The sequence below is a fragment of the Talpa occidentalis genome, unplaced genomic scaffold (assembly GCF_014898055.3).
Source record: "Talpa occidentalis isolate TD23 unplaced genomic scaffold, MPIMG_talOcc4v2.1 talOcc4.6, whole genome shotgun sequence".
Taxonomy (NCBI): domain Eukaryota; kingdom Metazoa; phylum Chordata; class Mammalia; order Eulipotyphla; family Talpidae; genus Talpa; species Talpa occidentalis.
Genome location: NW_023604972.1, coordinates 6,175,271 through 6,198,757, shown reverse-complemented (window position 1 = coordinate 6,198,757; position 23,487 = coordinate 6,175,271). Strand labels below are relative to the sequence as shown.

The window sequence follows — 23,487 nt, the reverse complement described above, 5'->3', positions numbered from 1 at the left end:
TTTACTGGCTTCATGACAATAAGAATTCCAAAGAACCAAGTCATTTGACAATGAAATATGCTTTAGAGGACCTGCGTTCCATATCTTGCTGGGAAGCAGGGAGGGAACTACATTCCTAAAATCCTAAATGAAATGGTTAATACATTTCCTATTGTTAGGACATATTTTCAAGTAGACTCAGACAAGAAAACACAAAAACATAAGGCTCAAGTAATGAATAATTGTGTTGAAATTAGCAGAGCTCGGCTTCCACAGCCTGCCTCCCTAGTTATTAATGTGGATATTCAGAACCCTCGCCAGGTCTTAAAAAGACACCCTTGGGCCTCCCCTGGTGGCGCAGCGATTGAGCGCTGGGTCACCAGGCTGCCCACAGCCTCTGCAGCGCCAGTTTGCCAGTTTGTTCCCCGGCCACCAGCGAGGGTCCCACAAAAAAAAAAAAAAAAAGGCAGCCTCCAGGGCCTCCCCGGTGGCACAGCAGTTGAGCACTGGGTTGCCAGGCTGCCCGCAGCCTCTGCAGTGCCAGTTCGAGCCCCGGTCGCAATGCGAGGGTCCCACATGGCGCGCAGACCTCTCCTGTCGCCCGCTGCTCCCCTCAGCAGTGTATTTCGTCAGTCTGCCTGTTCTGCTCCCCGCTCTGGCTCTGGTGAATTCTCTCACCCTCCCGCGCTTCTGACTGTACCCAGTGCTTGTATAAATAAATAAATAAATAAATAAATAAATAAATAAATAAATAAATAAATAAATAAATAAATCTTTGAAAAACAAAAACAGCAGCCTCCAGTCAAACAATCGCCGTGCCCCGCTCACCATCAATCTTTCTGTTTGTCCTTTTTCTGGGTGCTGAAAGTCTCCTGTGAGGTGTAAAGTTGAGCTCTGTTTTTCTAAAGCCCATTCATTAAGTATGAACCATTGCAAATTCTTCAGTGAAGGTTTATTTTCAAGCGTCCCACTTTCCCAAGCTGAGGAATTTCAGAAAGACTAGAGGGATGGAGGGTCGAGCACTAGGAGCATGACAAGCTCCGCTTTGACTGTCCCAGGTGGAGTGTGGAATATTTCTCCGAATGACACGCTACCCCCTACCTACTCGGCACCCTTTGCATACCTCGCTGTTCGTAACCTCACCCAGGATCAAGAAAGCTGGTTTTGCTTCAGCTCTACAACTTTCTTTGGAAATATGCATAGTGTTGGTTTGCAGGGGCTGCCAGAGCAAAACGTAAATTTTGGTAGGGACACCATTCAGTCTGTAAACGGCATTCAAAAAGAACCTTGTTGCATAAGGATGATCGAGAGGTGACCTGAGCACAGCAAGGAAAAGGGCTGACCGAAATGATGAGCAGACCCGTGTGTGCCAGGACGGCAAACCGCCTGGGAGGGAGGCCCTGCATGTGTGCCATCCTCGGAAGTCTCCTCGGTCGTAACTTAGTGCAGCAGATGGCCACAAGGACAGACATGTCCGGATAAGCCCAAAGTCTCATGTACATGGTGTGCTTGGGCTCAGTACATGGCATGCTTGGGCTCACGTACATGGCATGCTTGGGCTCATGTACGTGACGTGCTTGGGCTCACATGGCGAGGCAAGGTCATTCTCTTTTCTCTGACTTATGATAAACACAGATGTCCTTGTTCACAATTCCCATATAACCATGCTGAGAAAAATAGAGAATCACTGCTTGTAGCTGACAGCAGTCCCCTGTCTGGAGGGTCCTTCGTGATCAGCATCCCAGGTCTCAGAGCCCACTAGAGGCACACAAACTTCAGACTCGTAACCCACCCACATCACATCTTTGAAAACCATCAACAGCTTTCCTTTATATTCCCCCAAAATGATCACCTTACTCAATTGTTTATTTTCTATTCTCTTTTTCCAGTTTCATTGAGAAATAATATCATGCATGACTGTCTAGTTTAAAGTGTACAGCATAGTGTCTTGATTTATATACAGTGAAGTGATGACCACAATATGTTCAGCTAACATCCACTTTCTCATCTATGTATAATAGTAAAAGAAAGAAAAAAAAAAAAAGAAAAAATTCTCCTGGAGATGAGAAATGTGAAGTCTCAGCGTTGTCTTTTCTTAACAGGCTTCCTGTGTCTCATACAGCAGTGTTAACTGTAGTCAGCTTGTTGTATGCTAGGCCCCTTGGGTCACGGTTAATCAGGAGGAAGCACTGACAAACACAGAGAACAATGGATAAAGTCACTGTCTTCAAGAGACAGACATGGGGGCCTCCCTGCTGGCCTAGGGGTTAAGCATCAGCACTATCACTGCTGAGGCCTGAGTTCAATCCCTGGCCGAGGAGCTAACCCCCAGATGATGCAGTAGACCTCTCCTTTCTCACCACTGCTCCCCACTGTCTCAGGTAAATCCTCTCAACCCCCAAACCTCTGGCCAACACCCCACTTCTTCTATGTTAAAAAAAAAAAATTTTTTTAAAGAGACTGACAGGGCCTCCCCTGGTGGCCCAGGCAGTTGAGCACCGCACTGTGACGCTGTCCGCAGCCTCTGCAGTGCCGGTTCCATCCAGGCCGGCCAGCGAGGGTCCCACATGGCACAGCAGATCCCTCCTGTCACGCCCAATGCTCCCCTCAGCAGTGTATTTCGTCAGTCTGCCTGTTCTGTTCCCTGCTTTGTCTCTGGTGAATCCTCTCGCCCTCCCGCGCATCTGGCCTGTACCCCAGTTCTTGTATAAATAAATAAATCTTTAAATAAATAAATAAATAAATAAATAAATAAATAAAGAGACAGGCATAAAAACAAACCACAAAGGGAAGATTCCAGAAAGAGGTGAGCAAAGGTGTAAGACATAGAGGCTTTTATTAGAATGAGGAATTTAGAGAAAGCCCTGGAGAGTGTGGCAGAGCCTACAGGAACATGGCACTAGGAGGATGTTTTGGGGGCAAATGTAAGGATGTTGAATTCATGATTTTAAAATAAGAAATTTATTTTGTAGATAGATGATTTTGCAAGGGGTGATGCAGTCAGACACTAATTTAGGGTGATTGCTCTGGCTGCTTTCTAGAAGTTGAGTTGGAGGGGGAAATAGATCAGAAACAGGGAGATGGCTAGATGATTGAAATCAACATTTTAATACAATTGCTAAAAGGTCTGAAAATTAATTAAGGAAACCGCAGCTAAAGTCAGAGCTGGGAAGGCCTGTAGAGTGAGCTCTGTCACGTTAGCACAGCCACCTTGTAGAGACGCTTCACTGCACACCCAACAGCAGGAGCACATCCCCAGCCTTCCAAATGGAAGGACAAAGACAGACTCATCCTGCCCAGTCACTATCCCATCAACCAGAAGCTCCGAAGCCCGTCCAGGGACAAGCTGCCACCTCCTGGACTCTCGCTCTCCTCCCAGGGACTTTCATCTAGAACAGCCCCCAAGTTCCATCCTCTCCTCTAGAAAAGCTTCTTTCCTTTGCCTCTCTGGATTGGCCAATGTTCCACCATGGCCTGCGTTTCCCAGATACTTCTGCTCTTCCCAAATAAATCCATTTTGTGGGTAAAATAACCAGCTGCTCCTTTTTTATCAACAAAAGGTAAAATCTAGTCTGCCCTTGATTGCATTCCTCATTCAAATAGAGCTGAAATATGCAATATGAAAATGTCTATGAACATACAGAGAAAAGTCTACTACTTTGTATAGAGATAAGGACATTTATTGCCTTATGAATTTTTCTGTCTTGTTTAAATTTTTCAAGTGAGTAGCCACCATTAATTTTGTATTTTTAAAAAGCAATTTTTTTAAAATAACACATTTCCTTTCCGTGGAACAGAAAACAGCAGCATCTGATTGAGTCAAGGACCAGTGTGCTGTGAGGGACTCTGAGACCTGACTGGTCACCCGGCAACCCAAAGGCAGCGGACACTGTGTTCCCCAGGACAGGACGAAGAGAGGCCTTTGGCTGGGGCTTCTGGGAGATTAGCCCAAGGAACTGCTGGCTGAGGAGCTGTGAGAGGAAGTTGGGTGGGGCCTTTTCTCTTACTTTCTGGTACCTCAAGGTCGCATGTCTCTTGTCACCTCCCTCCCTGCTCCCCTCAACCACATAGTAATAATTACGCATGTCAAGTGCTTTGTTGAAAAATAAGGGAAATATAGAAAAGCATGGCCCATGATGCTTCTCATCCTCTGACCATCCTGACCTCCTCCAACCAAACTCAAAAGAAAATTAAAGAACACCCTCTGCCCCGAGTTTTCCTCTCTGCTGCTCTGTTCATTGGCACAGCCGTCCTCTCCCTAAAGCCACTTAAGGAGTGTCCACCTCATCCAGGCAAGCCATACCAGGCAGGCAGAGATGGCTGAGTGCGCAGAGAAACCGGAGACCCAGGCGACAATGAGGAGACTGGGGACCCAAGCATCAATGTGACGGCAGAGATAAATGTCCTCAGTGGAATTCACAGGGGCCTGGGGAGCAAAGAGCAGCTCCAGCCCTGGTGGGGGCGGTGCCAGAAGATTCCATGAGAAGGGGTCTTCCAGGTGGGCAAGGCTGCTAAGGAGATAGCAGGGCAGGAAGGGAAATCAGTGCAGAGATAACAGCAAGTTCAAGACCCCAAGGAGCGAGAACGGAGGCCATGTCGGGTTATGGAGGGCAGCTTAGTGCTCAGCAGGTGCAGCTTCTCCCGAAAGCTGACTTTTCCTCCCCCCACCCCCCACCCCGGCCAGGTGAGACTGAACTAGCCTGCACCCTTTCCAGCTCAGCTGAAGAGAAGCCGCATACTTGCCTGGCCAGCCAAGTTTAGGTCATGGGTGTCACCCTGGCTCAAAGAGGGCCTGGGAATGCAGGAAGCCAGTTTCTGTCATGGGAAAGTGGGACCGAGGGGGTGAGGAATTCCCCAGGTACACAAATGCAGAGTATTTTCAGCTGCCGAAGCACAGAGGCCTGTGGTCAGTTCTGCATTTTTGGCCAAGATTGGGCAGCATCCATTTTCCTACTTCTTGCATGTCAGACAGAGTGACCAAGGGAAAATAGAGCTCCCTTCGACTTGAGAGAATTTCCTCGGGACCAGACACAATTTGCAGGGCCCAGTGAAAACATGAAAATGCTCCTCATTTGAAATGAAGACTTCAAAGACTTTAAAGAAGAATGTTAGCGCAAGCAGGGCCCTTCCCATGGTGGGCCCCTGGCAAGGTCTCCTGCCTTGGAAGCCGCCCTGCTTTTCTCTCCTTGGCTGACCAGGGGGTATGTGACCAGACACTGTAATCTACTCTCACCAGACACGGCGGGAAGAGGGGACGCAAGAGACACTCTCCATACACCAGAGTTAGTTCAGTCTGAGCCCATCTGGAAACCTCAGTGCGCATTGGGCAGGGAGGGCATCATGAAATGTCAGAACCTACGCAAAGAAGAAGAAAGGCTGAATTGCAAACAAAAGTAGTTTGGCAAGTGCACCCATCCTTCCTGGCTTCATTTGCTCTACTGCTTGGGATCTGCTGGTGAGTGAGCTGGGGCAGTCCCAAGCAACATTACAAAGGATGTTTTCTTTTCCTTTATTTTTTTCTCCTATGAACATTGATCAAATGTTTCCTTTGAAGCTAAGGTCAGACATCCATGGCCTTAATTGCATGCCAAAGCATACATGTATCCAACATTAATGTAAAAAGAAAAAAAAAAATCCCATGATTGAACCATCCATACCAGGCTTCTTCAAATCCCCACAGGGCCTCAGGTAGTGAAAGAGGAATCTTGGAACTGGTAATTCCTCATGCTCATTTGCACACCTGGGAGGACTTTTGGCCCAGGTAACCATGAATATAATCCTCACCTCAAGGCATTTGAGTAAGATGTTGAGTTGGAAGGTGACACCTGCCAGGTATCATTAAATGTACTGAAGTGAAGAAGAGAGTAGCAAGGGTAGACCACAAGGAAGCCCAGTTAGGGGACTAAGAGATTATTTCTTGTATCGAAGTGTGCCAGAGAGACCAGGACACACAGGTGCATGGAGCGCAGAGTAGAAAATCTCAGACTGAGGCCTCCCTGGTGCACAAGGGGTTAGGCGTGAGGACTATGAAGCTGTCCGCAACCTCTGCAGCACAAGTTCGATCCCAGGCCAGGGAGCTACCCACATGGCACGGCAGACCTCTCCTGACTCCCTGCTGCTCCCCTCAGCAGTGCATTTCAATCTATCTGCCTGTTCTGCTCCCCACTCTGTCTCTGGTGAATCCTCTCAGCCCCACACCTCTGGCCCACACCCCAGCTCTTGCATGCATAAATAAATAAATTTGAAAAAAGAAAATCTCAGACTGAAGTCAGATGGTTCTGGGACAGAATCCAGGGGTCCTCAGCATTTGTGGGACCTTATTTAGTACAGAAGCTGGTAAAGCACCCCAGCTCCAGAGTCAGTCCACCTGGTTGTAAAGCCTCCCCTCCATTTACTGGCTCCCGGACCTTGAAGAAGTGACAAAACCTCAAGCCTCAGGAAAATTCTTTTTACAATACCAGCTTTGTGATAACTACATCAAGCTGTGATGCTTTCTGGACCCTTACAACAGCTCCTGGCTGGCAGTAAGAACCCAATAAATACCAGCGCGTTCATGATGGTGAAGGAAAGGGTGACTGTGGGAGATGAGGAACAACCAGGAGGGAGAGAAGAGGTCAGAGAACCCGCTTGGAGGCCTTCACTCATACCCAGCACCGGGGCCCCTGAATGGAGCGTGACATGATCTCCAGGTACTGACAAGGTGGAACATTAATGTAAGTTACACTCCAAGCTGTGAGCTTCCCAACTTGACAGTAACTATTCAGTCAAGTGTCCACACAAATGGAGTGGAAGGACCATCGGCAGAGCCTTCCTAGACATGGGGCTTAGGGTGAGGGAGAAAGGGCCCTGGCCTGGGGAACTCCATGCCGAGGGGCACTTCTGCTTCTCTGGAGGAGATCTGCATGGCCCTGGGGGAAGTCTGGCGTCCTGCCATTGCTGCTGCTGCTGGCACGTCCTACTCAGCAAGTTCTTGTATCTGAATGAGCTGCACTTGCTTTCGGTAGAAAAAGGGTAAGGAGAAGAGAGAAGTGTTTGTGTGAAGCTTTCAGTTTTGTCTTTTTCTCTTCTGGAAATATTTTGTGTTGTGTCAAATACTTTGTGTTGTGTCACATGTGTGACACTACGTGAAACAGGTGCATTTTTCTCCTTATCTGAGTATAACAGTCGTGCATCCTCATTAGACACAAAATGTCAAAAGTCAAAAGTAGGAAACTGCTAAGACCACAGCCCAGAGGCCTGATTTATTTCCTTCCCCGTTATTTGTTTACAATAAGGGTATGTAAGAATTCTCGAAAAATAGTTGATTATATCACAAACCATTTGGATCTCAATGCTTTGTATCATTAAGAAAACAAGAAAATAAACCTGCTTTAATTCCACGGCAGTAGTTTTAACCTGTTTAGAAGAACGAGATCCGTCTCTGGTTTCTGAAATCCTGAGCCTACAGGTTACTGGCAATCATTTCAGGACAGTGCTTCCTTATCACGAAGCTCTTTGGATCACGCCATCACTCGGCACAGACAGCAAGAGAAAGGGCTTGGGCGCCAGGGCTGGGGCTGGGGAGACAGCACTATCGGTCTGCAGTTATATTTGAGCAGCCAAAGCCCAAGTCAGCAAGAGAGAGACGAGGAGGCCGCCGCTTTGTCCTGCAGAGAGGGACAGCAGTTGTCGCTGTGAGAATGCTGCTGCCCTGCCAATGGAAAAAGGACCAGAGAAAAGGTCAGAATGGGTGTAAAGTGTTCACTTGCAAAAATATACATGCACACCGGAGAAATATGCAAACACAGAAAGTGAAAATGAACAGTAAAAGTGTCTGAGTCTCTGGATTCCCACTTTCCATAGAGAACGGTCCCTGATAGTTTCAATTGTTGAAATATCACACACATACACACGTACACACACACGCACACACACATACACACACACACACACAGGCATCCTTTTATATAAGCACAAGTGGAATTTACACCTCGTATTTTCCTCTAAACTGCTCTTGGGCTTTCCATATTGGCACCAGGAGTCAACCCATTCTTGCCCGTGCATGCATTCACCCTGTGTGCGTGTGCCAGGGGTCAGCTAGCACCGCTCCCCGTCAATGGACATGACATCATCAGAGTTTCAGGAGGAAGGAAAGCAATATCCTGACATCAAGAGAAGTCCCAGTCAAAATATGGATTCTGGTCATGGCGAATTGGGTCTGACCACCAAGTTATCTCTTTTTTCTTTTTTTCAGTTTATATATATGTATTTTACATCGTTGTTCATTTTTAAACAATGTTTGCTTTTTGTCCCCCTCAGAAGTTACTAAATTGTTTTAGACCAATTAGAAAATACGGTGTTTCATTGTTGTTGTTTTTGAATTACGAACTGACCTGCAGTTGGCTTGGACTTTCTCCCATGGCCTAGGACTTGATGCCAAAGCTGCGGGCCCACAAACTTGTGCTTGGGCTCCACCTGCTGGACATGTTCTATAATTGCACATCTGGGTCACATAATGTCCCAGACTAGAGTCATTTCCCCCACCCACCCACACAAAAAACTGGTTTTGTTTTTAAATAGCTCATTAGTTAATAAAGTGATTCATGGGGGCCTCCCTGGTGGCACAAAGAGTTAGGACGCAACCTATGAAGCTATTTGCAGCCACTGCAGCACGATTTCAATCCCCAGCCAGGGAGCTACCCACATGGCACAGCAGACCTCTCCTGTCTCCCCGCTGCTCCCCTCAGCAGTGTATTTCGGTCAGTCTGCCTGTTCTGTTCCCCACTCTGTCTCTGCTGAATCCTTTCACCTCCAGGCCCTCCCCACACCTCTGGCTTATGTCCCAATTCTTCTATGCATAAATAAATAAATCTTAAAATAAATAAATAAATAAAATGATTAATTTAGTTTTACTTTAAATGAAATAAAATGATTCATAAGCAACAACGATAAGTATCTCTTCATCTTTTTCCAGTTCTTACACCCCTCCCTATAGAGGTAGCCACTGATAGCAATTTGGAGTTTATCTTTTCATGTCCTTGGGTGAGAAGAGGAAGCTTTCTAGATATATTATCATTTTTATGAATGATACGTATGTGTGTGCTGTTACAGACAGAGAATGTTCAGAAATGACACCCAAGAAATTAGAAGTAGTGGTTGCCTCTGGGTAAGACAATTGGGGGTTGACGGGTAAAGGAAGGAAGATGATCACTTTCTCTACCCTTTTGTAACTAAATTTCACCCCATGCACGTGTTACTTTTCCTGAAAAATTAATATAATTTTAAAATCTATTAGGGTTAGATAGTAAATTTTAAAAGGTCCTCTTGCCATGCCACTCTTGGAATTTCTGCTGAAGCAAGTGCAACTGACGTAGAGGGCTGCAGAGGGCAGACTCTGCTCCACAGCACAGGCACAGCTCAGCTGGATGGCTGGACAGAGGTCCGTCAAATCCACAGTAACCTCGTAGCTCAGAGAGACTGAGAGATGGGATTGCAGATGTGCAAATGCACTGTGGCATGTTACTGGGAGGGAGTAAAATCATATTGCAACTCATCATTGGTCTGTAAATAGTCAAGACTGACTCTCTTGGGGAACAAGGATCAGGTTAAAACAATTACTTACGAATTCAAGGCACAATCCCCATGAGAGCTGTGGTCCACGCACTTCAACAGCTTCACTGGTCTAGAGAAAGCAAGGAAAATATTGAAAGGACTATTCCAATGACTTCCAGTCATCATTTATAGCGTGCCCCCAAGGTACTGGAGATCCAAAGTCTGACCTCGACGGGCACACCAATTATATCCTTTATAAAATATTAGCCAGCATTTTTTGAGCACTTACTATGTACCCAAAAAATTCACTATGGATTGTATGTAGATGAAGTCATTTACTCCTCCAACAACCAGAGCAAGGGATGATTATCATCTCCAATGGACAGCTGGAAAGAAAGTTGACCGCAGTAACTTGCCCTTGTTCTCAGAGGAGCGAGCTGCAGAGGTGAATTTGTGCCTTGCTGGCTCTCTCCAGAGCCCAGGAGTCACAACACCTCTGTACAGACGCATGATTTTGCTCTGAAAACCTCTTGATAAGTACTTTGGGAGGAGGTTGGATCTGAAGCACATGGGATGGTGCTGGTTCCCAGATTTCAGCAAAGGAAGGTAAAATGCACACAGTAGAGGGAGAAGACACGGCATTACGGGGAGGCGAGGCAGGGAAGCAGAGGGAAAAGAGGAGCCAGGAGATGCGGCTCAAAGGGCATCAGGAAGAGGCAGACGCCCAGACATTCAGGGCAGAGTGACTAGAGAGACTGACCTACATCATTTGCTCTGTGGAATCTCTGTGACTCATCCCTCCTTTTCAGTAACGTGTACACTCCATAGATATATTTGTTATTGTTTGTTACACCCTGTAGCAGAGAAAAGACCTGCCACCCCAAAATGTCTCTTTGGCAAATGATTAATTTCATGGGAGGGCATCCGAAGGCTGGGTGGAAGTGGCTTTTGATATTTGTATTTACAAATACAAATTTACTCTCCCTTATATATATAGGAGGGGATAAATACATACCCTTCTCGCTTTTCAGTGGAGAAGCATAACTTAATTTGCATACCTTTGTCAACTGTACCTTCCCCATAAACCTCCTGATTTTCCTTTCTCTTCCCCCAAGGTCCATCCTAGCTGAGCTATTTCAGATGCATCTGAAGCCATGAGGTGGGTCTCTCAGCCATGCAGGATGCCTCCCAGGTAGACAGGAGGTATATATCTTAGCATTAAAACTACTTAATGACTTTTTCTCTTAGCAATCTGTCTCATGCATAGAAGAATCTAGAGGGGTTGGGATGACTCCCTTTGCACCCCAACAGAGGCATGTGTGGCAGGAGACCCACGCTTCCAGGAGGCTTTGTCCAGGGGCGAGGATTATCTAGCCCTTGCAGCTTTTGAGAAGGCAGAGGGCGGCAAAGCTTGTGGATGGTCATGGGTGCCAGACAGTCTGGGGTGTCTCTTGCACCCTGCCACACCCACAGACTTTCAAGAAAGCCACCAAGTCACCGTCCCACCCCCTGAGGAACCACAGAGGACACACAGGAGCAGAGGCAGAGGGGAGCCGGGAGCAGCAAGGTGAGGCTTCGCTGGGCAGGGGAGGGCTGCCAGCTCTCCTGGGGTGTGAACGAGTTTATCTAAATTTCCAAGAATTGAGGAAGCCCTCCAGTGATATCTGATTGCAGATGTGTAAAGTGCCTGGCCCAGAATGTGCTCAGTAAATGGCTGTGATTATTATTTTATTGCTCTACAGTCAAGACCGCTCTGGATAAAGGGTCTCAAAGTCCAGCTTAGTATCTATCCTGGACAAGCAGCCCCTGGACAGCAGAGTCCAAAGCTGCTGGCTACCAGGCCCGGCTAGCAGGCTACTCGCGTGACTTGCTCTCCAAGGAGAGAGTCAGTCAGACACTAAGGGGAAGGGCGGCTGGGTCCTCTAGAAGAACTAGAAAGGACTCTGGGCAGAACCCTGGCCAGGAGGCGCTTTCAGAGCCCAAGCCCGGAAGGTACCGTCCCATGGCCTCTAGAGTTGGTCCTGCAAATTGCTCTCCAGAGCCCGCGCCCCCAGCACCGCAGTGCAGCGCGGACTCCCGCATGGACAGACACACCCCACCTACGCGTAGTCGTTGATGCAGCTGTACTGAAAGCCCATTCCCTTCAGTCTGTCTTCCAGGACTTTCACGGTCCCTTCTCCGCAGGACTCCCTAAAACAGAAAACATGCAGATAGAACAGCAAACAGAAAAGGGCACCGCGCCACCAGCCCCGGCTGAAATTGGGGTACACATCATAACATGTTTTCTAGGTTTAATTAAAATTCTTTGACCACATGCTCCCGGAATATTCTGCTCTCTGTGGGTTATAGGAAAGTCTTTCGCCCCGAAAGCGGGGGTCGCTGTAAACCCGCTGCACCCCACGGACCTCGGAGCCTCCGTGGTATGAGCAGCCCCCCAGCAGTGCATGCAGGGCAAAGACGCCCCCATCCACACGCATCCGTTCTGTGCAGTGACCAAGCACAGAGCCAGCTGCCAGCCTGCTCATCGCGTGTGCTACGTCACCCTCCGAATGACAGTGTGAGTCCAAGAAACACAAGAAAATGCAACACACAAGAGGGATCACCCGCAAAGGAACATGACCCCAGATCTGCATCACCAGAGTTAAGTGCAGCTAAATTGGGGTGTCTATCACCCCACACTTTCAAAGTGTACTTATTACTCTCAGTCCTTTCACCTAGAGCAGCGGGATTCTGCTGCTCAGTGCATGTTGCATTTTCCTTTCCCCATCCACGTAGGTACACATCGATCTCTGTCATCATTTTAAATCCCACATTGTCGCCCTCCTACCCTGGGAACATAATTCATAAAACCAATCCCCTCGTGTTGAAGACCATGGCTGACGCCTGTATCTTCATGTCATGACACTACACAAATCTTGTTGAAACTTTATTTTCATTCACATCATTATTTTCCTGCTTCCTTAGCGTAAACTCCAACCCCCACACAGCACGAGATGCCACCTCTCCACTCTCTCATCAGCAGGGCAGCCTGCCCTCCTGCTTGATGGTCACAGGGAGAATTTATAAAGGCAAACAGATGGGGGAAATCTGTGGGTGCAGTGCTACCCGCACCTTGGCTAATAGAGATGATGTGGCTCTGGCAGGCGGGGCCCTTCCTCAGTTTACATGGAATGGCCAAGGTGTCCTGTGACATCATGTTTTAGAAACTTACCCGTATCTGGAAAGATATCCTTCTCTGGGCAAAGGTCCCTACTTAGGTCATTTCCGTAAGCAATGACGTGAGGTTTCATTGGACACAGAGTCAGTCAATGGCTTATTTTACTATGTGTTAAATAAGGGCAGCCAAAGCAGAGCTGGACACGATAGGGTATTGGTCACGTTGGTTTAACTCGGTATCTATGAGTTTTCTCCCCTAAAACCTAAGCAAGTCAGGGTACCGCTTTCAGGGTACCACAATTCACCCTGTGGCTCAAATATTCCACTAGTATCCTGAACCCTTTATCACCTCTCTTGTGGCACAAATGATGGACATGACGAAACTGACTGGCACTATCCTTATCTCATTTCAGGTGGGTTCAAAGGACAAGCTTTCTCTGATAGACATGTGAAAACAGCACACAAGCACAGTTTCTGGACAAAGAGCAACTTCTCACAGAAATAAGAAAACAATACACATTGTTTTTCATGCAACAAGAAATATGTTTTCCAAGAAGACACATGTGGATCCCAGTTGAATTATGCAATAAGTCATTTGCAAATTTCACCTATTGCCCAAGTATCAGGAAAACGTATCACTGGTTCTGTGATGAGTCAGAGGGGCCTGGGAGCCTGAGATGGGGATTTATTAAAATTCTTCTAAAACATACTTTCCAGAGCACATCCAGTCACTGGGGTTTGAAACACTTTCCTCCACTAGTTACCAGAGAACAAGGCTCCAGTTTGCCTCTGACGCGCCATTATGGCCCATTTGCCTCTGAACCAAATGGGTTTAGGTTTTTATCTTCGGTTTCCGTCATTGATGAGGAGGAGTTCAAGCTTGCATTTGTATACACTCAAGAGGTTTGCAAAAAATGAGGGTCTTAAAACTTTTCTTCGCCAGTTATCGGAGACCCAACTATGGATCTGGTTGTTCTCTGAGAATAAAATCTTTACCCACAAACCCTCAAATCAATTCTGAGAACTCCTGGTGAGAGTTTTGGGGCTTCAAGTGGCCAAGGAGAAACTGACTTTGACCCATACAAATGCATAAGGAATTCACCTCTCCAGTGCTGCCCAGCTTGCTCAGAAATGAAAACAATTGTCCTTCGTTGAAAGGAATGTCTGGATAAAGGTTTTCTCTCTGTGCTCCAGACCGGGCAAGCCTTTGCTTTTCTCAACCCAAAGAAAAGAGAAAACCAGATGGGCACAAACAGAAAGGGCTGTTCAGTCTCTCCTACAAGTAGCATTAAAAAGGACCAGAGTCTCCACCCAAGGTCTCTCTAGACTGTTATTTTCCTAAAACAACTTGATTGTATCATAGCCAAGAAAGCATATTTGCACAATTTATCATCAATTGTAACATAACTTACAGTACGGGTCCCCCAATTTCATGCATAACCCAGACCTCAAATCGAGTGATCTTGTCCTTCTGAAAGTAGGGAATTTCATAGTCTGCAAAAAAACTGAGACACAGAAAAGTCAGTTCTTAAAGTCCTTAAGCAGTGTGATTTTTTTTTCCAGCTCACTGTTAGCCGATGCACACATTACTTCCTGTTTGAAAGCACTAAGGGTATTTTTTTTAGCACTTCTTAGGTTACTTTTTTTTCACGCATTCATCAGCTGTTAACAGTATAAATGGTATAAATGTGTAGATTTGGCTCTGATTTCCAGGCCATATAATTGTTTCGCTTTGCCTGAATTTACAAAATCCAGCACTAGATTGGGGATTAGGATGATTCTCATTAAGCCTCTGTTCAAAACAAGTAAATAACATGGGCCTCCCTGGTAGTGCAGGGTTAAATCTCAGCCTATAAAGCTATCGCCAGCCACTGCAGTATGAGTTCAATTCCCAGCCAGGGAGCTGACCCACATGGTGCAGCAGACCTCTCCTGTCTCCCCCGCTGCTCCCCTCTGCAGTGTATTTCAGTAGATCTGCCTGTTCTGCTCCCCACTCTGTCTCTGGTGAATCCTCGCACCCCCTCCCCCAGCCCCACCCCTGCACCTCTGGCCTACACCAGTTCTTGTATGCAGAAATAAATAAAAATAAATCTTCAAAACAAGAAAATAACACTTTAGGCATTCTTTGCTATGTTCACTAGGGTTTGTGTTCTTACCCTTTGAGGGGATAGGCTCCTGCTGGGTCTGAGCCATTCAGCATAACATAGATCACACCAGAACTGTCCGCCGCATACTGCAGGAAGAAGCAAATTATGAATAAATTAGGACAGGCCATTTTCAGCTATAAAATGCACAGTTACAAAAAAAAATTGAGCCTTCTAGATACTGACAAGACTGTGATAAATTTGGTATTTCGCTAGGCTACTGGGGGCAAGCTGGTAATTCTTAGAATGCAAATTGCTTTGAAATGTAAAAAACCCAAGCTCAGTCACTCCAAGTCTGGGATCTATGCTAAGGATATAATGTTACATCAGATTTTGGCTTTGTGTCAGTGGGAAAAAGTGAAGATATTTTTGCCATGACAAGTGAGCTCACAATCCAGTGACTTTCAACAGCAGAGACTAGTTTCATGCTCACCCTACTTGTTCACCCCAGATTCACTGGTGTTTCACCTCAAATGTCCCCACTCTGGGACCTCAGCTGAGGAAGTAGTTCCGCAACCTGCTGTGATGATCCCATGTTCTGGTGTTGATCCATACATAATCTCCCCATTTTTAATTAGGGGCTCTGGCACCAAATACCCACTGACTGGGGCATTTAGTCCACTCCAAGTGGGACCTGTGGGTAGTGGCGTCAACTGGCAGGAATGCACGGGCATAAATAGAATGTGGGGTGCCTTTTGGCTGGAGCAGATCCTTCCCTCCTTGGTAAGGAAACTGACCAAAGTCCCTCTCCCCATGACTTACACTGGGCCCCACGGACACCTGGGATCCAGAGCAGAAAATGGGATAAAGCCACGTGGCTCTTTCAAGGGGGCTTCATTTTTGGCAGGTGGGAAGATCCAGAATCCATTTATCAATAGAGTTGACAATTCTAAGTCAACTCATCTAAGGAGTTGATGAGGTGTCATCTGAGGTGTCAGCCCGCCCCAAGCATATCAGTGCACATGGCAGGCCAGACGGCCCCTCCAGGGCTGCCTCTGACACTTCCTCTGCCCCTTGAACCCCTCCGTGGGGCGGGCCCGATGGCCTGGCCCGTGCGCTGTGCTCCCTCCCTGGCCCGCCTGTTCTGTGCTCTGCCCCACCGCCCGCAGGACCTTGCAGAACTACCTGGTGTGGCGCCTGGTGCTGGACCGCATCAACAGCCTGAGCCAGCGCTTCAAGGATGCCCACGCCAGCTACCGTAAGGTGAGGGGACACCTGGGCTCCCGCCTGCCCGCGCTCGCTCATCCCTGTAGAACACAAGCTCCTGCTGCGGGCCTGGCACCAGCATCCACCCGGATGAACCCTGAGGCCCCGGCCTCCCGGGGTGGTCAGACCATAGCTTAATGGACCAGCGGGAGCCCGCACGTTCAAAACTAGCCAGCAGGACAGGTACAGGAGCTGACGCTGAAACCTGAAGGCGGGGAAGGCCCAGGAGCTCAGGAGCAGGGACGCCGGCCGGGAGGTAGATACGGCTGGTGCCAGTGCAGAGGCCCTGAGGCCAGGATGCCAGGGCCACGCGGGAGGCGGGTGCCGTCCAGGCTGGAGCAGGGCCTGATTGCATCTGATGGCTGCTTGTGTGGTGATCCTGGCTGCAGGGGGCAGGGGAGGGGGCAGAGTGTGGTCTCCTTAACTGTCCTGGGACAATGACCAAGACGTGCAGGCGATAGGGTGGCCACCCTCCAGGTGGGGGTGAGCTTTTGGGTCAGGGCACGCCCAAGTATTGGCGGCAGGAATCTGCGGGGCGACATGTTTCCATCGTGTGCCTTTACAGACATGCAGACAGGCCCATCCCCACTTTGCTAATGGGAAAACGAGGGCCCGGGGGAGCTAGCGGCTCCCAGTCAAGCTGGACATGTCCCGGGGCCTGCTCTGGGGTCAGTGCCAGCCTGTGCTTTGCTGGGGGAGAGGAGGCTGTTGTCCTTAAGGGCAGAGTCCTGCCAGGACCCTGCCAGGAGCTTGGGGCCAAGCTGTGCCCACCAGCACCCCAGAGCAGCAGCCCAGCTCCCAGCCTGGACTGGAACCCTCCCCTTAAAACTGCACCCCCTGTCCCCCCACCCATGACCAGCATCCAAAGGTCAGTCTCGCTTGACACTCATCTAAGACCTAGCCCTCTTTATTTCTATCTTTGCTCTAATGCTGGTGGTAGAGAGTGTTAACTTACTCACTGGCATTCTATAGCCACTGATAATGATCAGCTGCTCTGGGAACAGACCTTCCACAGGGGAGTGCCTCTAGCTCTCCAGCTCATCCAGTCCCCTGTCACCTCCTCTCTGGTTAACATCCCCCTCAGGGACACGCCTGACCCCTCCTCCAGCCTCAGGGCACCCCTGTGCTACACAGCAATCAGACTCACCTTCGTTCTCTTTCCCATTTTCGAGATGGCGAGTAAAAAGGCAGAGAAGCCAGCTACTCGAGAGGAGAAACCCAGAGCCAAGATGGATGATGCTGGAGACAAGGCTAAAAAGGGACCCTAAGGCCAAAACGCCTAAGAAGGGGACGCCCCACTGCCGTGGAAGCCCTGTCCTAGTCAGGGAGACAGCCAGGGCTCCAACCACTGTGTATCCCAGAAAGGCCACAAGCAAGAGGAAGTGTTCAGCAGCTCAGCCCAGGATTGAAAAGGAAAAAAGAGCCGGTTCTTGTCTTGCTACGTCACAAAACCAGTTGGCGGTGACAACAATGGTGGTCCCCAAGGGAGTTAACCTCACAAGAGGCCGAGACATTACCCCCCTGGAGACGCACCTCAAGAGCTGGTGAGCCACCACAGGTGAGAAAACTATGAGCCTCACCCCTAGACCACTCTGACCCTCCTCGCTGAGGCCACAAGGGCTGGAGGGGATTTCCCTGTAGCAGCTGAGCAGCGGCTACTTGTGATGGGACCTCTGTCCTGCCATGGCATTCCTCTGCACAGAACACGCCAGAAACTTGCCATCACTGCCTCCATCGAAACTAATGTCAGTGGTGTGAAATCCCCAAGCATCTCTCTGATCTGACTTCAAGAGGAAGACGCTTAAGCCCAACGCCAGGGAGGTGAGATCATCTTCACAGAGAAGGAGAAACAGGAGGTGAAGGCACAGGTTGACCAGAAAGCTGTGGACTCACAACTCCTGCCCCAAATCAAAGCCTGTCCTTGGAGCCGAGACCAGTCCTGCCTGTGAACCATCCTCTCCCAAATGGAACTGAACCTCACAAGTGGGTGTTGTAAATTTCTTACAGAGCATCTCATTAAGTAAAAGATGCATTTTTAAAAATCACATTGACTTAAAAATCATAAAAGCAACAAGGACCTAATTAGTAAAAATAAGGACTATTCCATAACCTCAGTGAAAGCTAATTGGACCAAATGTTTTCTCTGGGCCAGGCACTGCCTTAAATAGTTTAGTTTCTTAAATCTGCATGGAACAGAGAAAATGAATCAGAATGTTACCTGAGTGGAAAGTGAGGCCAGAGAAGCTACGATATGACCTGTTGGCCTGGCCTCGGAACCCCCCCCGGCCTGTGATCATGGGTCCCAGGTGGGCCGACCAGGCGCCAGGATTACCTGCATGGAGGCCCTTCTCCAGTAGGAATCCACAGGGTTGTTCTCACAGTCTTCCATTGTAGGGCAGGATTCATAGTCCAGTCCTAAGGGGAAAACATGCACACTCATTTGATCTCAAAGACTATATCAGGAAAGACTAATTGAAAATATTACTCAGGGGCCTCCCTGGTGGAACAGGGGTTAAGATGCAGCACTGTAAAGCTATTTGCAGTCACTGCAGCGCAAGTTCAATCCCTGGCCAAGGAGCTGACCCACATGGTGCAGTAGACCTCTCCTGTCTCGCCCGCTGCTCCCTTCAGCAGTGTATTTCAGTACATCTGCCTGTTCTGTTCCCCACTCTGGCTCTAGTGAATCCTCTCACCTCCCCCCAACCCCCCGCACCTCTGGCCTGTAACCCAGTTCTTTTATGCATAAATAAATCTTTTTTTAAAAAAAGAAAATATTACTGGCTCCACAAAATGTGTTTCTCCTGCATGATCCCTTTGTCACTTTGCAACACAAATGTGCAGAAAGCAAAGAGCTGCAGGGCTGGTACAGAGGAACCTGGTGCCCTGAGGCCCCAGGGAGCAGCGGGGCTCCAGCAGGCCTGGCGGTTTGTGCTGGTCTTACCTGATCCATTTTTATATCCACACCAGCTCACGAAGTCTCCAACCCTGCCGTACAGAACGTCACACAGAGGCATATAGCGACGCGTGTTGTCGGCAAAACTAGTGACCAGGAGGTGGTTATTTTCCCAGAACAGTGCCTATGGGAACAACAAACTAAAGATGAAAATATTAAATAAACACAGACTTTTTTTCAACTACACTATCAAGACAGGTCAGGCCACCCATTTCTAGTTCAACTCTGATTTCCTTATAACAGCTGGATTTTGTTTACCCATTCAGTGTTCCTTCCTTTTCCCTCATTCCAAGAACACCATGCCAATGTAATGAAAGACTTTCCCAGCAGTGCAATGTACATATAGTACTTTATTGTACATAAATATTTCATTTTACAGGTACATAGACATAGAATTCCTAATCAAAAATCAAGGGGCCTGGGTTTGATCCATGACTCAGTCACTCATGTCATAAATGCGTGATCCTGACCAAGTACGTAATCCTTCTGTGCCTCAGCTTCCATGTCTGGAAAATGGGGAGAGTGAGGCCTTTCTCCTATTTCTGAGCTATTGTCAGGATGACAGGCAACCACAATAAGCACTCACAATGTGTTAAATGTCTCAAAAGTGCATTACTTTTGTTTTCACATATTAATAGCGCAGATGACAATATGTCACTCTATTCACTCCTCAGATTCCAGGAGTCCCTTCGGCTTATGTCTAGACTGCACACATCCCAAGAGCTGGCAGTATTTTGCTCCCTGCTGCACCCTTGACCCTTAGGACCATGTGTAGTCCAAGGAAGTAGCTTAGTAAGTACTTAATGACTTTATCAATTAGCAGCAAAAGGTGTGGTTCTCCTTTTTATTGACAGGCAGCTGGCTTCCATATGCACCAAGCGCATACTTAAAAATCTCTTTTCGGTCCATTTTAACTTAGCGCCTCCACGCGCCATTTGCCTGCCTTTACAAATGAAAAAAAAATCAACACTAAGATTTTTTTTATTAGTAAAAATCAAAGGATGCAGTCTGATAAGGAAAAAATATCACGTTCAGAAATTATGTGAGAAAGGCGGGTAGTGTGGGTCTTCACTTCTATATGGAATCTAAAACAAACAAAAAACACAAGTAAAAAACCAAACTTGTAGAAAAAAAGATCAGACTGTGGTTGCCAGGAAAGGGCGGGGGAATGCCAGGGGATTGGATAAAGGTGGTCAAAAGGTACCAAGTTCTAGTTCCAACAAACTAAGTACTAAGGATGTAACGTACAACAGGATGAGCAGAGATTAGCGCTGAGGGTGTATAGTATGTAGGAAAGTTAGAGTAGATCCTAAGAGTTCTTTTTTATTTGTATCTAAAATGAGATGATGGGGCCTCCCTGGTGGTACAGGCGGTTGAAAGCCACACTGTGAAGCTGTCTGCAGCCTCTGCAGCGCGGGTTCGATCCCGGCCGACCGGCGAGAATCCCACCTGGCTCAGCAGACCTCTCCTGTCTTGCTCGCTGCAACCCTCAGCAGTGTACTTCGTAGGTCTGCCTGTTCTGCTCCCCACTCTGTCTCTGGTGAATCCTCTCACCCTCCCGCAACATCGGCCTGTACCCCGGTTCTTGTATAAATAAATAAACCTTTAAATAAATAAATAAATAAATAAATAAATAAATAAATAAATAAATAAATAAATAAGACAATGACATGTTAACTAAAACTATTGTGTTAAACTATTGTGGTAATCATTTCATGTTATAAGTAAGCCAAATCATCGTGTTGTATGCCTTATTTCTGCAATACAGTCAAATGCATCTCAAGAAAATGGAGGAAAAAGAGAATTATTATGTATTAAGTTATTATGTATGAAATATCACGTATCAAACAAATGGTATCTTTCTTGAAGCTCAGGGTACTGTTCTAAGCAAGTATTGTACATAAGTTGTCTTACTTATTTTTTATTAGAATATAGAGTGCAAAGAGAACACAAACCTCTGGTTTTCTTAAAGAAATCGGCACTGAATGGATGTAATCTTAATGTCTCTGAAAGTGGGACTGACTCCTGGGGGGTGGGGATAGTGAGGTGAGCTTCTGAGTAACTCAAGGGTCTGGCTTTGGGGACCAGCTGGGTCAGAGTTATTCGGAACTGAGCTGGTGCAGAACAGTGTGAACAGCGTGTTAACATCCTAATGTCCTTGGGACTCCTGGACTGATTTGTTGGCTTAAGAAATTTCCCTTTACCCTGGTTGATGGGCAGGATGCCCAGAATCACCCGGAAGACAAACCTGCCCTTGCCGCGCGGATCAAGCGTCATTGAGAGTTTCTTGTTGGGTGTTTGATTGACACTGTCATTCATTGGGGACAGTTCCTGTCCCTCCTGGCCATGCACCTTCTGCCTCCATAGACCAGAGCTGTGTGCGTGTGTGTGTGTGTGCGTGCGTGTGTGTAATTACCTTGTCTCTAGGAATGGAGTGCCTGGAGAGCTTAATAAAAAGATCGTAGTCAGAGGAAGTCACATTACAGGGATCCTTATAGAAAACCACTTGAAAGGCTTCCCAGATGGCCGTGCAGTTCTTGTCCCTGCACCAAAGTACACATTACAAACCAGAAAGCGACCGCCCGCAGCCCGCCTGTGCACTGCTCCCCAAGTGCTCCGAGAGCTTCACCGCTTACGACGATTCTGCCAGCTCTCACCTCTGCAGAGCTAGGCGTCCAGAAATGACTGCACGCTCTGCGTTAACCCCAACTCAAAAGAGGAAATCAAAGTCCCAGGGGATGGGTTTCTAAATCTGACCGTGGCAGCATCTCAGAAGAAGGTTCTCCCCACATCTTGGGGCTCAGGATACAGTCTCACCCCGGCCCCGGAGCAGAAAAGGCAAAGGTGCTGGGTGACAACTTCAGCAGAGCACACGGCCCTGACCTCAGCTGCCCCTTCAGGGAGCTTGAGGGCGGGTGGGGCCAGGCCGAGGACAGGACTTGTGCATCGGCAGTGGGTGTCGGGTGTGGAGACAGGTTGTTCGTGTATTAAGTGCGCCCTCCAGCTCCAGCCCAGCTCCTGGGCTCCCCACTTTCCCAACCCATGTCCCCCCAGGGGACTTTTGTTTCTGCACACAGGGGTGGGAAACGTGGGTGCTCCTTGTGGTGTCCCCTGCTCTCTTGTATTTGCTTAAAATATGTCCCAGTTATGGGAGACAGAAAAAGTGGGTCCAAAGAGGCCTAAAAATGAGTAAGGAGAGCAGTGCTGGCAAGGAAGACCCAAGTTTTAAAACTCCTGTTACTAAAAGGTCTAAAATAGGAATTCCAGAAGCACCGGGACTCAGGGAACCTGGACTCGAGCCCATAGTCCTGTGCTGACGTGCCTGTGCTGTCACCCAAAGCCCTTCTGCCTTGTCCTCTGATGGCCCCCATTCTTATACACCCACACCCACACCTGTAGACTGACCCCCTCCCTACCCCTCACATACACCCACACACAGACCACTCTCACCTCCAGACCCCCTTCTCACAACACACCTCTCACCTTTACACTAACCCCAACCCACCTGCTCTCTCTCACTCACACACCCCCTCACCTCTAGCCCCCACATGTGAGTCCTCACATGGAGACCCCCCACCCCACACTGTCCCCACCTTGCCTCTGGTCTCCACGCGCCACACTGAGCAAGGCTGACCTTCAGACCCCCACCTGCCCTCCGGGACAAACCCCTATCAGGTCAACATCCCCAGCCACCCCTTCCCCTCACCGGACCTCTAGACCCATTTCACCTTCCAGCACCCCCTTCTCCCTCCCACCCTTCTGTCTTTTCTCCTCTCTCCCCAGCCTGGCCTGCGCTGAGCTGAGCGAACCCCCTAAGCCCACCCCCCAGCCCGCCCGCCCACCGCGCTCACCGCCGCTCCTCGGGGCTCAGCAGGTCCAGGTACTGCAGGCAGCGGCCCAGGAAGAGGCTGTGCAGGTGCGGGTGGCTGCCCTCCCCGCGCCACCCCCGGGCGCCCCCCGCCAGCAGCAGCAGCAGCAGCAGCCCCAAAGAGAACGCGCTCCCCGGGGAAGCCATCGAGGGACTTTGCTTATTCTCCGGGCAAAAGGGCGGCTCCCCTATTCCTGGCTGCACTCGCCCCTGCACCCCGTGGCTCCCTCGCAGCCTCTGTCGTTTGGAAATGATCTGGATGCGATGCGCTCTCCAGGGTGTTTACTCCAGCAGAGGGTCATTAGCTCCTCACTCCGCCCCACCAGGAAATCGAAAGTGCAGTCGGTCCAGCAGGGGCAGGAAATGGAGAAAGTGCGTCCAGCAGGGGCAGGGCCTGGGCAGTTTTACAAACATCAGCAGGGAGATGGCCTGGGCGCCCTTCATCCCTGGCGGGGCTTTAGGATTGGCTGCCACTTTGTCGGCCTGGAGTGTTGGGCAAAAGTGGACTAGAGTCAAAATAAGGGGGGGGTGCAATTGTGTGGGGAATATAACCATAATGAAAATGCAGACATTGTGCAACGATGGAAAATGATGTCAGAATTATATAATATAAAATAAAATAAATCCCCAGACAGAAGGCTGCCCTCCTG

General features: G+C 48.5%; 1 protein-coding gene across 2 annotated transcripts; it reads right to left on the bottom strand.

Moving 5' to 3' along the window:
• Positions 1–7,195: 7,195 nt before the first annotated feature.
• BST1 (bone marrow stromal cell antigen 1) lies at positions 7,196–23,205 on the bottom strand. 2 transcript variants are annotated; one of them, XM_037530001.2, is made up of 9 exons: positions 22,821–23,205; positions 21,386–21,512; positions 18,958–19,093; positions 18,349–18,431; positions 14,823–14,899; positions 14,114–14,171; positions 11,614–11,700; positions 9,581–9,640; positions 7,196–7,669 (listed from the first exon to the last, which is right to left on the bottom strand). In XM_037530001.2, the coding sequence occupies exons 1-9, from the start codon at positions 22,982–22,984 to the stop codon at positions 7,550–7,552; spliced, it is 912 nt and encodes a 303-aa protein (XP_037385898.1). In that variant the 5' UTR covers positions 22,985–23,205; the 3' UTR covers positions 7,196–7,549. The 2 variants fall into 2 exon arrangements, with proteins under 2 accessions (XP_037385898.1, XP_037385897.1); XM_037530000.2 differs by having other exon boundaries at positions 14,079–14,171; positions 22,821–23,204.
• Positions 23,206–23,487: the final 282 nt, after the last annotated feature.